Raw genomic sequence first — 17,206 nt, forward strand, 5'->3', positions numbered from 1 at the left:
TAGTATTTTCTACATCTGCATTGTTCATTGCATTGTTTTACAAGCCAATAACATCAGGACAGATCTGTGAGTGCATCCTGTTTAGCGGTATAACTCATGCAGCGTTGGTGTGACAGCTCTGTGAATAAAGAGGTTCTATATCATGTGCACAGTTTACCACATTTACCGCAGGGATACATTCATCAGAGTGTTTTCATGGTGGCCTAGATCATTAAACCTCACCAGCTCCGTTTACTCCTGCCAGCAATGACGTACTGAGACTTGAAATTTATGCATAAATAATGAAGTTAATGTAGAACTGGTTTTCACACATTGACAGGTGAGAATGAATGTATGGCTTGGAGTGACATCCTGTGCAGTGATTTTCTAGAGAACAAAAATGTCAGGAAATAGCACAAAACAATTTAACTGGGCCTCCTGGGTCAAAGGACCTGGACAGACACTACTCGATGTTATTAATAGAAACCAGTTAGATACTTTTGTGCTTAAAGGAAAACAGTCCTATGGAGACTTCCTCTAAAGAGCTTTCCTTTTAAAAATGTTGGTTGCCTGGCTTTTATGCTGACCTTTTTTTTTTAGACATGTTCTCTAAAACTGTGTTAACCAGTCTTATGTGTCTATATGTGCCCAGAAGCAGCGTTCAGTGCCAAAATCAGTCATGCAGGTGCAGTGCACCAGAAGAAGTTGAGGGTCATCTGCAGTTTTTCTGCATTAACTGCAACACAACCGCTAACCATCCACCATAGCCCAGTAGAATGAATTGGCCGGGTTGAGTAACTGCACAGTAAGCCACCACAACCTTAACTTGAATGCAACCGATGCACAAAATGGTTCAAAACTCCTCCCATACAATTAAATAGGAGTGGTTGAAATGCATTCCCGTTCACGTCATTGAAAGTGGTTGGCCACTCAAGGGCAGCTTGATGTTAAACATGGCATCCAGAAAACCGCAACAAATCAAATGCACAGAATAATTCCCAGCTGCTCCTATATGACTGAACAGGAGTGGTTGGGAGCAAAGTTGAGTATTTGGTAAACAGCTGAAGTTTACCACAAGTCTGAAAATAGCCCAAGTGTTCCAGGTCAATGACTCAAGTACTGCTGAAGACAGAGGATAAGTATAGCAACTAAGGTACAAGGGACAGCAAAGGCAGTACCAATATTTTACTCAAGACAGGTTCCTTTTGAATAAATGTAACCTATCTGCTGGCTTATGGCAGCATGGGCAATTTTCAAACTACTTTGGTGGACAAAGGCACAAAAAGGTCAAAAGATTTTTATTAAGTATTTTTGTAATAAAAAGAATCAGGTTTTTACATTTGCAAGTAGTGAAAAGGGGCTTGCAGAACTCTTGAACTGCGCAATATGCATTTTTGTGCTGTAAGTGGCTACCATTGCCGGCCAGTAGCAAGACTGTAGAGAACAAACTAAATTGGAGAAAAGAGTACACACTATTTTAACTGCTCCATGCTCTACATGTTAACAAATAATGAGAAGTGTTTTTTTGTCCTCAGCTCCCCTTTAGCAATATTGTTTGTACAATCATGCCACAACTTAGATGTTACCATCTTAAGAGATTTGCAAGCCCTGTTATTTGGATTTTATAAGCTTGAATATTTTGCAGAAGTTTTTAGAAATGATCTTCTGCTAGAGCGGTATACATGGGTTCTTATTGTTTTAATTTTGTATTAATCTGCCATTGAGTTCAGCAAAAATATGCAATAGATTGTGTTTAAAAAAATACTGATTTCTTGTAAATCAAACTATTAGAAAGTTGCTCTCTCCTCAAAAAGTGGCAAATGCTGTGAAACCTGTTGAGAATGTTACCATAACAAGGGGATTTAATTGAAGAACATAATATAATTTCTTCCATCATATGTATTCCTGGGCTGCTTTAAAGGACTATTGGAATTGTCTATGAAATCTTTGTTCAAGGAATGATTTTTACATTTCAACAGAAGTGGATGTTTTCTTGTATTGTTTTCATATAAATAAAAAACATTTTACACTTTTTTATATCCATAAAAATATGCTTTTTTAGGTGAATTATGTGCTGTATCTGCCAATTTAAAGTCCCTGTGCTCTTTATAAGCAATTTTCTTTTTTCAAGGGCTACAATATCTGTGAACGTATTCATTTTCCATTATTGCTTGCATTAATGACTCATACTGACGTGTTTTGACTATGTTCAATTGGGTTCTCTATGCTGAGGATGCTTATGATACGAACATGCATATGGATGCATAATGAGAAATTACGACAGTTAAAATGCTCATCCATTTTAGTGAATTGAGTTTATGGATTAAGTGGGTCATTATACCTGCCTGTATCTGTGCCTGAAATTCTGTAAGAATTTATTTTAATAGTCAATGAAGATAAAATAATAACTTGTCCTGCTAAGTGATTACCAATGTATGTGCTTGCCCTTTAAATACCTGGTAGTTAAATGATTAGCACAATTTTTGGACATGGATAGAGATGGGTACCTTTATGAGGTTAAATGTATGAATAGGTAACCTATATGGGTTTATGTTCTCCAATATCAGTATTCTCCCCAGCCCCTTTTAGCTGGGCGCACCACCCAGCACTTTTCAGAAACCACTTGTCTGTTGTTAGGTGGTTACTGAAGAGTTTGATCACAATACAGGGGCTGGCACCCACCTACAGCTTCTTCCCACCCAGCTTAACAAAAATTCTGGGTTGAACACTAAATGCGATCATGTACTACACCACTTCTTTTCTCTTTTGCCCCCCACATTGCAGTTATTGGTGCCTAAACCCGTTGTAGGGTACGGAGGGGTATGCCCCAGCTGCAGGGTGGGACAGTGGGGTGCAAAGAAGAAGGCATCTCATACAGAAGGCTATAGACATTGACACTTACTTAGCCCTCTTTGTCCACAGTTGATAAGTTTATTGCAGTATATTCCATGTTACAAGCAAATTCATAGCTTTGGCACTAATATATAAATTTGTTTCTACAGAAAATTAAAGTAAACCTCAAAAGAATTTCAATAACATGGAAAGTTGAAAAGTAAGCTACACCTGTCAGTGATTTGATTATTGATGCCAGCTGGTTCTTAATACGTCTGGGAAATTAGAAATAAAATGGCATAATAGAAAAAAAAAAAGAAATCTGCGGGAACGGAAAATATTTGCAAGAAATATAGTTTACATTTTATATATGGTATATATATGGTAAAGTGTCTCAAAAATATTAAAAAATATGTCTCAAAAATGTTAAAACATGATGCTTTTAAGTACTAAGATCTTGGGTTTAAAACTCTCCGGAGTCCATGTGTATGCTCTCTGCATGGTTGTGTTCTTCTAAAACATGCTAGTAAAATGTATTTAGGGTTGAAAGGTTAAAATAAGCATATGTGACGCGGACTAAATATCTTGACCAAAGTAAATATAAATGTAATTAAAGTATACATGAAGTCAAAACGTTATATATACCCTATATTCTGTTACTCTCCCTATATTCTTTTTCTCCCACGACCTGTCCCAATGCCTATGGTTACTGGGACAAACAGAGATTCTCCCAATTAGTTTCTCTAGGTTAAAGGCAGCAATAAACAGGTATTAAGTTCTAAATCTTACCGACTCTATTCAAAACAATTGATAATAGGTAACCTTAAAATATGTCTAAAACACCAGCCAGACAGCAAAATTTATAGCTATACACGAACTACATATATTACAACATTCGAAGTGTAGGATTAAAGTTCTTATGGTTTTGATAGCATTTGACACTGCTCTATTGATCTGAAATATTAGCCAATACATTGGTAATGTCATATCATTCTTCTTATTTGATAAATGTTCTAATCATAAAACACTCAACATCCTCCATATGGAGCAATTACAGTGTCATCAACATTTAGTGTTTTGGTTGTCAGTTTTTGATGAGCAGGGATTTGTAGTCTTTTGCGGATGTGCGTCTGATTTATAGATTTTTGTTTTTCTCTGACGTTATGAGGGGTAGCCAAAATAATTCAACTGGCTTGTCATCTGGTGGATATGCTGGCTGGTCCAATATTCCTCGATACTACCACCTCAAACATAAACCTATTCATCTACCCACCATCCAATGTTTTTTTGCCCATTTATTACATTTAATTTTTCTTTTACAATTTCTGATTTTTCATTAAAATTCCATCAGTAACTCCTGTAAGCCACAATGATCTTGTGACTGTTGTAGATGGAGTTTGGCATGTACTAAAGAAGCAGCCAACAAGCCTGTTAAGTTTCATGAAGTGTGGATTCTGTTGTACTTCGCTGTGTATCTGGGCATTTATCTTTTTTTATTCTAGCTAGATTTAGTTTGCCATCTTCTTTTTAAATTCCTGTTATTTTGATACAACATTTTTTTGAGGAAATGGTTTTGTATTTTTCCTTTTCGAGATGATAAAGAATTTGTGGAGTACTTCAATGTTAGGAAAAACTGTTTGTGTTAATAATTGATTTCAGCAGTCCTAACTACAAAGGTTTTTGTAATAACTATCATTTACTTTATCAGAGTTTATCATTTGGACAATGTAAAATGGCTACTAAAAATGAAGCTTTACAGCCATATGCAAATACATAATTATAAATCTGTCAACAATTAAGATACTAATAGGCTTTAGTAATATTAGTTATATCTTTGTTGTTGAATTTAAATGAATATAATTGCACAGTGTAAGTAATAGTATTAAAGTTTTCAAAACCCCAAACTTTACTAAGTGCTACTAAATATGTGAAATAAATGTACTTTTTTCTGTCTGGAGCAGCATAGCTATTGTCTGGACAGAAATGTAATAATTATCAGTTCTATGTGTGAAAAAGATAAAAACAAAGAAAACCTAAGGCAATGCGTAAAACAGCTGTTTTTCTACCTGTCTTTTTACTGTTCCGGTTTTTACCAGTTGAACAAAGGCGAGACAGATGCTCGCGTTCAGATCAAAGAAAGATGGAGTTTTAGAATGTGCTAGAGATTTTAAAAAATAGATAACAGACAGAAAAGAACTGTCACCATAGAACTATACATATTTTATTTCTCTTATAGGGGTTATATATTAAGTTAGTATTAGGCATACCTAAACTGTAACTGTAACTTACATTTTAGGAATTTCTTTTATTGTTATTATTATTATTACTAATAAACAGGATTTATATAGCGCCAACATATTACGCAGCACTGTACATTAAATAGGGGTTGCAAAGGACAGACAGTGGCACAAGAGGAGAGGACCCTGCTCGAAAGAGTGTTACTTGTTTTGTAAAGGGAGATTCTACACAGACCATCAATATAATGCTTCTTCATCAGCACCTCATGGGTTACAGAATTAATCACCACTGAGGCTATAGACATGTTATGCAAATAGTATTTAACATCACATGGTAAATACAGGGAATATGCTTAATTAGGATGTAGGCACAGCAGGAGACTTTTAGTTGAAGCCTTTTCCTAGAAGCACTGTATGTGGGAAAAGTGGTGTCATTTAGGCTTAAGATCAGCTGAAATATTTCAATCAGGCTGGAACAACGAAAAAAAAGTAGCAGTGCTTGTATGCAGAAAAGTTTGTTACCAAAAATGTTATGTGAATATATTTCTACGATAAAGTTTCTTCCCAGGGGCATGTTCAACAACTTCTAACCAATGAAACAAAGTAGCTTATTATTCAGTAAATTTTGTACATATGTACTCACATTTTCTGAAATACATTGGGTTGATAATGCTCTAAAGCTCAAATTAGATCTAAACTAAATAACCAGTTTAATACTGGTTCATCAAAGCTTTGAAACCACAACACAACATTCTTATAAACCACCCATGGTCCTTCCACGGCGCCACGTAGTTCAAAATAGACACCGGTCAACCAAGCAGTTCAACAACCCCAGTCAGAACATAATCTTAAATTGTCAGGAGTGCAGGTCCCTGAAAGGGTCAATATTTTTGAGTTGAAACAGATCCAAAAAATTAAGCCCCTTACCTAGTTGGACATTTTATTTGACATAATATTGGTGTGTATAATTGTATTTGTCATCTCCAATAGGTGATATGGAAACTGCCTTTCCATATATATATATATATATATATATATATATATATATATATATATATATATTCTGAGAGAGGCACAGAATATAAATAATAAAAAATAATAATTATATAAATTTATAATATATAAAAATATATATAAATTAAAAAAAAAAAAAAAATATATATATATATATATATATATATATATAGTTCTGTTTTTACATGACAAAGCAGCAAAGTTAATATCAGGGCACACATAAAAAATTACATGGAACATAACTTATCATCGTTACTCTCATAATAACGGAACAAAATGCTCACTCAATGACTGACTCATTTTTACTAGTTTTATATATTACAATAACAATGTAAACACACATTTATTGCAATATTTCATCCTAAATGGACCATTTGAGATCTATGGCATTACACAGGAGCCATTAATCTCATATAGTTCCCCTCCTACCCTACATTTGTTAACATCGATCAAACCTATATTTATTCTTTTGCCTGACAGTTTCATGATTATATGCAGAACAGGCTCCAGTTACTTCAAGGCCAACATGCCTACACAATATATTTTCACATATTACAGGTCTGCCCTTTGGGTTCTTGCTTGTTAATGGTATTTATAGGAACAGTCATGGGACATATAACAATTTTTTACACATGTGAAGGGTACACAGATCAATTTATGCTTCATGTTTTCTCATTGTCGAAATGTACCTTCAGGCATATGGATCAGCCATAACGGACCTTATACAAGGTTATGGAGAAAGGAACTATCCTTTAGGCCGTTTCTTGTTTTGACAAATGAAGGCTACTGCCAAGGCAGCAAAAGGCAGCAAAATAATAAGCTAAAAATAAATAGCTTTTGGTAAGTTGGCTTTTTATATCCTTTGTAAGGATTAAGTAGTAAAATCCGGGCAAAGCAACAGGTTTACACAAACCCTTTGTAATCATGAGAAGCATGTATGTACTTTTCCTTCACACTTTTACATCTCCATTTGGGGTTAGGCATAAAATATCTGGTATTTCTTGGTATGGATGTGCACATATTTTGCTCCATGTGACAGTGCTGGGCTAATCATGGCTCAGTGTCATCTCTAGAATTTTTTCACCTTGGAGGGATGAATAAGTAGCTGGCGTAAATGTATTAAGAATATATTGTCTCAGCAAAAACAAACCTTTTTATCTATTCTTACCTATCATGCATTGGGTAAACACATATATAAAAATATACCTACAGTAATTAAACATCTAATTTTACATTTTTATTTGTTTACCTTAGATTAATTACTGTGGCATTGAGGCTGACAAGTTCCCCTTAGTAATAGGGAGTGATAAGGGGGTATGGAGTGACAAGCACTCTTTATAGAAACCTCAGGAGTATAAAGGACTCGTGCAGGTGGGGACAGAGTCCCTGATCTGCTACTTACCTGAAGTGGAGAATAGACAGCAATGAATGATGTGCTTTGCATAAGACCAACAGTGTGGTTACAGTTACCACTTCCCTATGCCATTGAACCGTTTCCTCATGTAGCATCTCACCTGCAGCCCAATAGAGAATGAATGGCCTTGGCGGTGAGAGGCCCTGCACAGCTTATTGCTGGCAAATGCTGGTTCTTTAAGAGGTGCAGTAGGCTGAACTGCTAGCAAGCAGCTGGGAGCCAGGCAAGAACACTTCTTTCTGCGGCAGGTCTGAACCAAGCCTAAAAGTTAGATCTTTCCTCCTTAAGCAGATCAATAAACAGAAGTTCACCCATCTCCTGGTGCTCTCTATCCTGAATCTTGCAGTGTTCCTAGTAATCCTAGACATACCTAGCCTGCAGACGGATAGAGTTGCTGATTCATCTTGGCTGCTGTCCCTGCATTCAATGCCATATTCCTATTAGAGAGTATTTAAAAGTTGAGCCTGCATGCCTCTATAAAGCTGAGCCTATGGCACATAAAGCATACCATTACGGGAATAATGTGTCATCAGGTATAGTTATGTTTCCATTCAGTAGTGCCAAATCAATGAAAAGTAAGCGGGAGGTAGCGTGTTTAATAGTAACAATAGTACTACTTGCTTACATAATACCTATTCTAGCTATTAAAAGCATACACCTAAACTGCAGGCTTGTACGTAGTATGAAAGAAGCTGTGCCCACATCAGATGAAATCAGCTTCCCATTCAGTGATATAATATTTTAGAGAAAATCAGCACTGTTCTGTGCTTACAATGTTCAACATTTCTATGTCCTTAGATGACCATGCCCAGAGCCTTCTCCATGCAGCAGCGTGCCATCTGAAAACAACCCAGCCAAAACAGACCAGGCAAAATGTGAGGAGACACTAAAATGTCTTTGACAGAAAGTATTTGTTACACAGAACCTGAATACAGAAGAGACCCGATTAGATTTCTTTATGCCTGCCATTACAAATCTGGCATCTAGCAGTAAGAGCCTTTTAGATATTTGTAGCAGCATGCATTACCCATTTACCATGCACAATTATGCAAAAAGCAGTGTGGCAGCCCACCACAACACCCTTGTGTTGTAGTGCACCACAGTGCACACCAAATATATAACCAGGAGTAGACGGGGATGGAGGCTCAACACAACAACTGGTGGCTTCGCCTTGCAAAAAAAACCTTTCCTGCAACCAAACGTTTTTTTTTCTTATTTTAATGGTAACATTCTGCCCTAAAACTAACACATACTGAGTTGAATTTTAGTATACTAAAATATATATAGCGGCACTATTTTAAAGCCCAGTTGAACTGGGCCAGGTGACCATCCTTGGCATTTCCATTTACTCAGCACTGGCCTATGAATGGAGTCAGATAGATCATGCACATTACTGTACTAACAGCTACTCAACAGCAATTACCAGTTAGCAGACACCGAGTGTATCTAAACATTTATATAAAGCATGCAGACACAGTATTTACACACACAATGACTTAAGCCGCATACACACGTGCAATAATAGACGTTGGAAAGGATCTTTCACGATCCTTTCCAACGACTAATATTGCACGAAGCATGAACGAGTGATGTACAGCATTGTTCTGCTCTATGCAGGGGGGGGGGGGGGAGCGACAGAGCGGCACCCCGCTGCACGCTCTCCCCTTCACATGCATTACGATCGTTCATCATTCACCGTCCGTGGATCCGCCAGGACGGTCCTTCAGACGATGAACGACGCATGCTGTACACACTTCAGATTCTCATCCGATATCAGGCCTGAGCCGATTATTGGACGAGAAACATTGCAAGTGTGTATGAAGCCTTACAGGACACTCCAGAGTCCTAACTAGTGAGCACAGCCCTGCAATAAACTCTTTTTTATCCAAATAAAATTGACCCTTCAAACGTTGTTCCCTGTTCTTAACAACCCCTAAAGTTGAGGTGTGGTAAGATTATTCTAAAGCTACAGATGCTAGATTTTTGTAGCCCAATACTAATATTTGTGGTCATCTCAGGCACAAATCTAGCATCTCTACAGGTATCCTCTAATATTGTTTAGTGATCCATCTTGAATGATCCCAAAGCTGCCAGTAAGAATGACGAATGGAGAAATGGGAGAGACACAGCAGTCCTATAACAGAAAATCAGTTCATAAATCACAATATCTGGGGTGTATGTGTTCTCAATTCTCGAAAGATCAAGCAAATAGACATGCATGTGTTCAGGATAATCAGAAAATCACAAAAAGTATCTAATTTGACCTTTGCCAACTGGCAGGATTTTGTTTATCTTTTTAGAGTAACTAGCTGATAACCCGGCGTTGCCCGGGTATTTATTTATTCCAATCTTATATTATACAGGAAAAGCAATCATATAAAGCTATAGTGATTTTCTTGTCTACGGTGTTGTTTCATTTTTTTGCCTTTGATTGCACTCGGCCAATTGCCTTACGTTTTCTGGAAGTTTGTAAAAGAGTCCAAAAAAAGTATGTAAAAATATAAGCAAAAGGCACGCTGTTACTGAGCAATACTTACACACATACATGCATGCAAATATACCTCTGACATATACCACAGCGCTGTACAAAGATCAGCGGTGCACTGTACAAAGATCAGAGATTTAAATGTCTAGATGCATTTCGGAGTGATGACATACACACATACATACATACATCCAATTTTTTATATATATAGATTTATAAAGTTCTGACATATACCATAGTGCTGTACAATGAAACACTGAACTAGACCCATCAGTCTCTGTACAGAGGAGCTGACACTAATCTCTCCACAGTCTCACACTATTATTATACATTTATATACCTCTGACATATACCGTAGCGCTGTACAAAGATCAATGATTTCATATGTCTAGCAAGTTTGGTTTAAATGTCTCTATGCGTTTCCGAGTGATGATGCAACATAGCAAGTTTGGTTGAAATGTCTCCATGTGTTCCCTAGTGATCACCAAATATAGCTCTGACATATAGCACAGTGCTGCAAAAAGATCAGCCGTGCACTCACATGAGTCTGAATCATATGTCTAGCAAGTTTGTTTAAAATATATTGATGCGTTTCCTAGTAATGGTGGAACATTGCAAGTTTGGTTGAAATGTCTCCATGCGTTTCATCCAAATATAGCTCTGACATATAGCACAGCGCTGTACAAAGATGAATGGTGCACTCACATGAGTCTCGGTCATATGTATGGCAAGTTTGGTTGAAATGTCTCCATGCTTTTTGGAGTAATGGTGGAACATACATACATACATACATAAAATTTTTATATATATATATATATATATATATATATATATATATATATATATAGATTTATATAGCTCTGACATATACCATAGTGCTGTACAATGAAACACTGAGCTAGACCCATCAGTCTGAGGAGCTGACTCTCTAATGTCCCCCCACAGTCACACACTATTATTATACATTTATATACCTTTGACATATACCACAGCGCTGTATAAAGATCAACGGTGTCAAATGTCTAGCAAGTTTGGTTTAAATGTCTCTATGGGTTTCCAAGTGACGGTGGAACATAGCAAGTTTGGTTGAAATGTCTCTGCATTTCCTAGTGATGACATATACACATCCAAATATAGCTCTGAAAAAATATAGCACAGCGCTGTACAAAGATGACTGGTGCAATCACAAGTCTCAGTCATATTTAGCAAGTTTGGTTGAAATGTCTCCATGCGTTTTCGAGTGATGGTGGAACACACACACACACACACACGCACATACATAGAATTTTATTTCTATAGATTGTGCACTGTGAGCAAGTAATATAGTATAGATGGTAGTACTGTAGAGCAGACAATATTAAATGTTAGAATTTCCTCCAATGTGAACACAAACAAAATATATCTTTAGTTCTGAAGTGTTAGGAATGTTAACATTGTGCCTTTCTATCTTTGTGATAACTGCACCCCTATATCACAGTAACAACATATGATAGAAAATGTCCCAAATGGGGTCACAGACAGAAATGAAAACCAGACGGATATCCTCCCCACTCTGTCCTAAAATAAAAATTGCTTGAGGTTATGCTTTAAGCCAGCTGTATTCAAGCCCATTTTGAGGCTTTATCACTTGCAAAAATCATTTCCATTTTGCTGTTACAAACATAACATAAAACAAACATAAAAAATAATAAAACATATAACAAACATAAAAGTCAGAAGACACAATGTACCCAAAATGTCCTAAAAAGGGCCCTCCAATGTACCTCTGTGACATCTGCAACAATTAAAAATCTTAGAAGTAGTATGGCAGGACTAGGATGGGAGAACTATGTCACTTTATAATAATACATTCATGTGAACCAATAGTAATTTTGTCATTGAAGAATGCTGTTGGTCAGCTCGGTCTATAATAAAAAGGGACTGTTTGTTCATTGACCATGGTTCTCTGGTGGTCAATAGAGAGGGGGAATAGAAAACCAGTCTGCAGATTACCATAAGAGTATACATAAACACCAGAGTTCAGCTGCCTGCTTTTCTAATAAAGTGGAAGTCTTTTGTTTAAAAAAAATGCAATATACTTAAAGATAATGTTCATTTGCATGTTGAATATTATTATATCCATATGTTATGTTAATACAGTTATACAAATAAAAAGGCTTTTACCCGCTAGGATTTCATTCCTGTATTTACCCTTAACCAGAAGTCATAAATATAATAGAATATGTTGAGCAAGCACCCGTATTGGCAGACCAGTTTCCTCTGAAATACTTCTGAATATTTTATTTAAGCCTTACAAAAGAAAAACAAGCAGTTATCATATGTTTCTCTAACCCAGCAAAGCATTAAAAGCAAGAAGCTTGTGATTTACATAACATCCAGATTACTAGGCAAAGCTCAGAAGCAGCGGCTGCCTTAAGCAGTGACAATGCATGCACTTCTCATGCCAAGGAATACAGATGCCCAAAGCTCCGCAAGCTGGTGGAAGCAAGGGAATGTCTGTAAATACCTACAAATATTTCTTATTTTCATAGACATCATGCAGCTTGAGAACGTGGGGATGCTCAATCAGCTTCAGGATAGCAATCTCTCTTTCCACCTGCCAGAAAACAATTGAAGCACATAGGTCAATGCAAGAGGAACTTGTAAGATGAAATTTTAAAATAAAAAGCAATTCACTGATGTTTTCTACTTTTCCCAGGAGACTTTTACTGGGGAGCATATTCCTTTTTAACTGCAATATATACATATATGAAAAATCAAACAAAATCAATATTGCTAATTAAATAATATTGTCTAAACATACTTTAAAACACAAATAAATAAATAAAACATTTTACTATGCATTTAAAATAAGATAAAACAATTAATGATAAATTGTTCACTAATCCTGAACGTATGCTTTAATGAAATAATATCATAAATAAGTATGTAATATCTAACAAGGATTTAATTCTGTATTCTGGTAAACTACCATGGAAGTGGAGCAGGAAAATTACTTAGTAAAGATTCTAAATAAGTCCAATAGAAATAAAATACCCTGTCTAACAGAATTGTTGAAGAATTTTCTAAGAAATGTTGGTGATAAACCTGATTAGGCATGCATAGATAGTAGTAAAGTTCAAAAGACTGGTTTTAATCAAGTTCAGTCTTTCTTGAATTCATTACCTGGAATAATTTATTCCCATGTTACATAAATAGCATTTAAAACATAATTATTGCAAGAAAAGTAGCTTGTTTCCTTTTGCTATAAGAACATTTTTGGTACTGTTCTAAGGATTAATTGGTATAAACCATGTTGACATGCTGCTTTGTGTTATATAGCTCTGTAAATTTTGGCCAGGTACAAGGAGAGTACAAGAATAATATAGTGACTATTATATAAGTACTACTTTGTGGAATCAATTTGAAAAGAACTTGGTAAAACAAACAGCTTTTTCTTCGGAGCACAAAAAGGAGGGAATCCTCAACAAATTTTGGCAAAATCTTTACATGATACACCAATCACCCAACATAAAGGTAATTATATTAAAGTAATCAAATATCTAATTTTGTTTTTTTTTGGGACACGTGGTGCCATCATGCAAAGATGGCACAAAAAGGTAGGAATCTGCAACAAATTTTGATAAAATTTTTGCATCATTTTTTATTAAGTAATCAAAAATCTAATGTTGTTGTATTTTTTTAACATAGGGTGGCCATCATCTAAAGATAAAAAGAGTTCTAAAAGACCCTTAGAAAAAAAAAAAGAAATATGGGTGCCAATCGATAATGTATGGCGATGGATTTACTAATATAATCATCTGTTTTTAAATGACAGATTATGGCTGGTAATTTGTTCAGGACTGTCTGAAACCAGAAAGTTCAGTGCATGTTCTAATCATCTGATGCTAAAAGATGTTTCCCAGAACCCAAAACTTGATCAAGAAATATGAAAGTAACTTTTGCAATTTTTGGTTTTAAAGAGCATAGATCTACAATCAGAATAAGAATGCAGCAAGTTTACTTGCATGGAAAGTGTTCTTTGTTGTCTAAAAAAGAACATTAGAGCAAGACTACAGTTTGCTATTAAATATAAGGGCAAAGAGCGGGGATTCTTCAGCAATTTGTTGTAGAAGCATGAAACAATGATATAGTTGTTTGGCTACAGCAATAATAGATATGCTTGGAGCAAACAAAATATGGCACAGAAGAACCCCATACCAACCATAGTGAAGGATGATGATGGGATGTTATAGTAAGGGGTTGGTTTTATTGCCTTTATTGCCTTGAAGAGTTTGAATAAATCAGGCTCATAGAGTCAATGTGAGACCACAACTTTTTTACCCTAAGGAATTTTGTAAGAAAAAGTGGCCAAACATTTTGATGTCAGAGATTGATGAATAGGTATGCCTAACACCAACAATAAGTAATTTTTTATTTCGAGGCATTATCAGCCAAGGATGTATGTACATGTTTCACAGTAAACCAATACATTTGTTGGTATTTTTGTTGAATACATGATTGAAAATAAACATTTTCCCTGTGTTTATATTTAGGTACATCACCTTTATCTGTAGGCACTCTTTGAATGAAAATGTAATGTTTCATTGGGCGTACCTACTTTTTGACATGACTCTAAGATTTACTGTAAAACTTTCTGAAGTGCCCAAAGTGGCACCCTATAATTGACATATAAACTACTTTCCAATGTTTTTTAGATAAACTTGGAAATTAAATCAGCTTGATGTAGCTGACCTGATCAAACAAATAAAAATGTTTATAAAATGTATTTCTTTGTGATTGTGTCTGTAAACACGGGCAACCAATAATCTCAATTTGGTGATATGACTTCAGAAATGGGGCTTGGCCAGATTTAGGAAAAGCAGATGATATTAAAAATTAATGCAACTGTTGACTAAACCCCTCAAAGCAACTGATGCACTGGTAGGCCGAAGCTAACATGGAAGAGTATGGCGTTGAAAGAAGCAAATAGCATGGGCTAAACCTGGAAAGAAAAAAAGCTTCAGGCTAAAAACAAGAACAAACGGCCGAAATTCTATAGTCAAGGTCCTATGTTCCTTGATGGAATAAAAAGAGAATATACAGTATATGTGTTTCCTTCCACAATACTCTATTTATAAAATAGGGAATCAGACATTCACTCAAACATTCCCTTTTAGGAATCAATTACTGCCGTTGAAACACATGGCCCTGAAAGATTAACATAATGGAATTTTTGAGGGAATGTCTTATTCCCTATTTTATAAATAAAATCACAAGACTACAAACTTCAAACAGTTACTGAGCGATAACATACCATCTTCTTTTATAAACAAGCCATCATCCCAAAAAGCTCTATGTATCTCTGATAGCATATAGCCATTCTTTATAAGATAATGAGAAACAGTATGCACTGAACCAACAGTTAATTTCCTTCATACGTGATTTGCAAAACCCAATCACAAAATACATTTTTGTAAAAGTTTTGACGTATGTGTTAATGTATTCTATTATTGTAATAGCAACATATACTGTACTGTACTGTTACTGATGAAATGTTAAGCAGTGGCTATACACATCTGGCATACATGAAAGAAGGTTTGGCATATATAAACTGACTTGCCCTTAAGGAAAAGTATTTAGGTCAATATTTATAGTGATGTGTCATATGTCATACATGACCTTATGTATGAAAATTGCTATTCCCTATCTCCATCGGTTCTCCCTCTCAACTCATCTAACCAAATTAAATTTATTCTGTAATATAGCATGTAACAATCATTGTTTGTAACATGTTATATTACAATCACATCTTACATTCTTTCACTGAATTGGTAGGACATTTAATCAACAACTATCACCTGCAAGAAACACATAATATGAAATATTAGACACAGTTGTGTGCACTAACCTTTGGATCCCTGCACTTTATTTCCTATTAAAACCCAATTCCAATTTTTTGGACTAGCTCACCAACACTGTTGTTGATGCTTTTAAATCCATGTTGTAGGGTTAGTTTACACAGATGACTGCTTTACAACCACATATAACTGACTGCCTACCAGATGCCCCAAGCAGTGTCTAAGTTATTTAAGATTTACTGGGTAGTTGACAAACACCCCCTGACCACTCATATAAACCACCTCTTCCTATTGCTGGTGCATTCAGCCATTAGTGGTGGTGGCTGCTTGGCAGGTGGCAGGCTGTCAAATGCTTGGCAACCACTTTGTAACCATCTGTGAACCGGGCTTTATAATTGGAGAGAGGGGGTTAGGTGTAAGGGCTCATCACACCAGGCTGTTGCGGTAACCACAATATGCCATGACATATGTTGTGTGCATTTGCATGCTGCAGTGCCATTCATTGTGAATGGCAGGCCAACATACCTACAAGAGGCTTTACACTGTGCTTGTGTAAAATGTGAGTAGCAACTATTTTCTTTTGTGTTGAACCCATACATTTTAAATGGGCTGTATAATGCAGAGGGCCTGATTTATTAAAGCTCTCCAAGGCTGGAGAGAATACACTTTCATCAGTGAAGCTGGGTGATCCAGCAAACCTGGAATGGATCTGGTCCAGACACCTACCAAATGAGTTTAAAGAAATCCATTCCACGTTTGCTAGATCACCCAGCTTCACTCATGAAAGTGTATTCTCTCCAGCTTGGGAGAGTTTTAATAAATCAGGCTCCATATGCCACCAAAATGAAAAATGTCTGAAGTGCTGAAAGGTCCATAGGAGTCAGCCTAAGAAAAAGTAGTGTATGGCACTGTGGCTTTTTCCCACTGGTGTCAAAACACAATCAGCATTGGTTAATTTGCATCCAAACCTAATGCACAACTCATTCTCATATAACAAGCATAATCTTTGTTCAGGAACAGCAACCCAACATAAAAAGATTGACTTGGGCCTGATTTATTAAAGCTCTCCTAGGCTCGAGAGGATACACTCTCATCAGGGAAGCTGGGTAATCCAAAAAAACTGGAATGGATTTTCTAAAATTCATTTGCTATATGTTAGCAAATGTTTTCAATCCTGGACTAGATCAGTTCCAGGTTTGCTGGATCACCCAGCTTTACTTATGAAAGTGTATCTTCTCCAGCATTGGAGAGCTTTAATAAATCAGGTTCAATATGGCTGAATGTGGAATATACATATATGTGTCCAAATCTTAAAAACAGGAATGTTTCACACCTATACCTGTATATAATTGTGGGATTAAATAGAAATCAACACACAGTGACTTCAAACACAAATGTGATCATG

At 36.0% G+C, this 17,206-nt stretch overlaps 1 protein-coding gene across 5 annotated transcripts in view; it reads right to left on the reverse strand.

The window, feature by feature from the left end:
- The window catches only part of LOC140340575 (serine/threonine-protein kinase BRSK2-like), a 186,670-nt gene that overhangs the window by 66,587 nt on the left and 102,877 nt on the right, over positions 1 to 17,206 (reverse strand). For 4 of the 5 annotated variants that reach the window (XM_072425869.1, XM_072425868.1, XM_072425866.1 and 1 more), the window contains exon 3: positions 12,472 to 12,557. In XM_072425869.1, the coding sequence (XP_072281970.1) occupies positions 12,472 to 12,557 (86 nt within the window). Of the gene's footprint in view, positions 1 to 12,467; positions 12,558 to 17,206 lie in introns of all 5 variants that reach the window. The other variant, XM_072425867.1, reaches the window with a different exon arrangement.

This window comes from Pyxicephalus adspersus, chromosome 11 (assembly GCF_032062135.1).
Source record: "Pyxicephalus adspersus chromosome 11, UCB_Pads_2.0, whole genome shotgun sequence".
Lineage (NCBI taxonomy): Eukaryota > Metazoa > Chordata > Amphibia > Anura > Pyxicephalidae > Pyxicephalus > Pyxicephalus adspersus.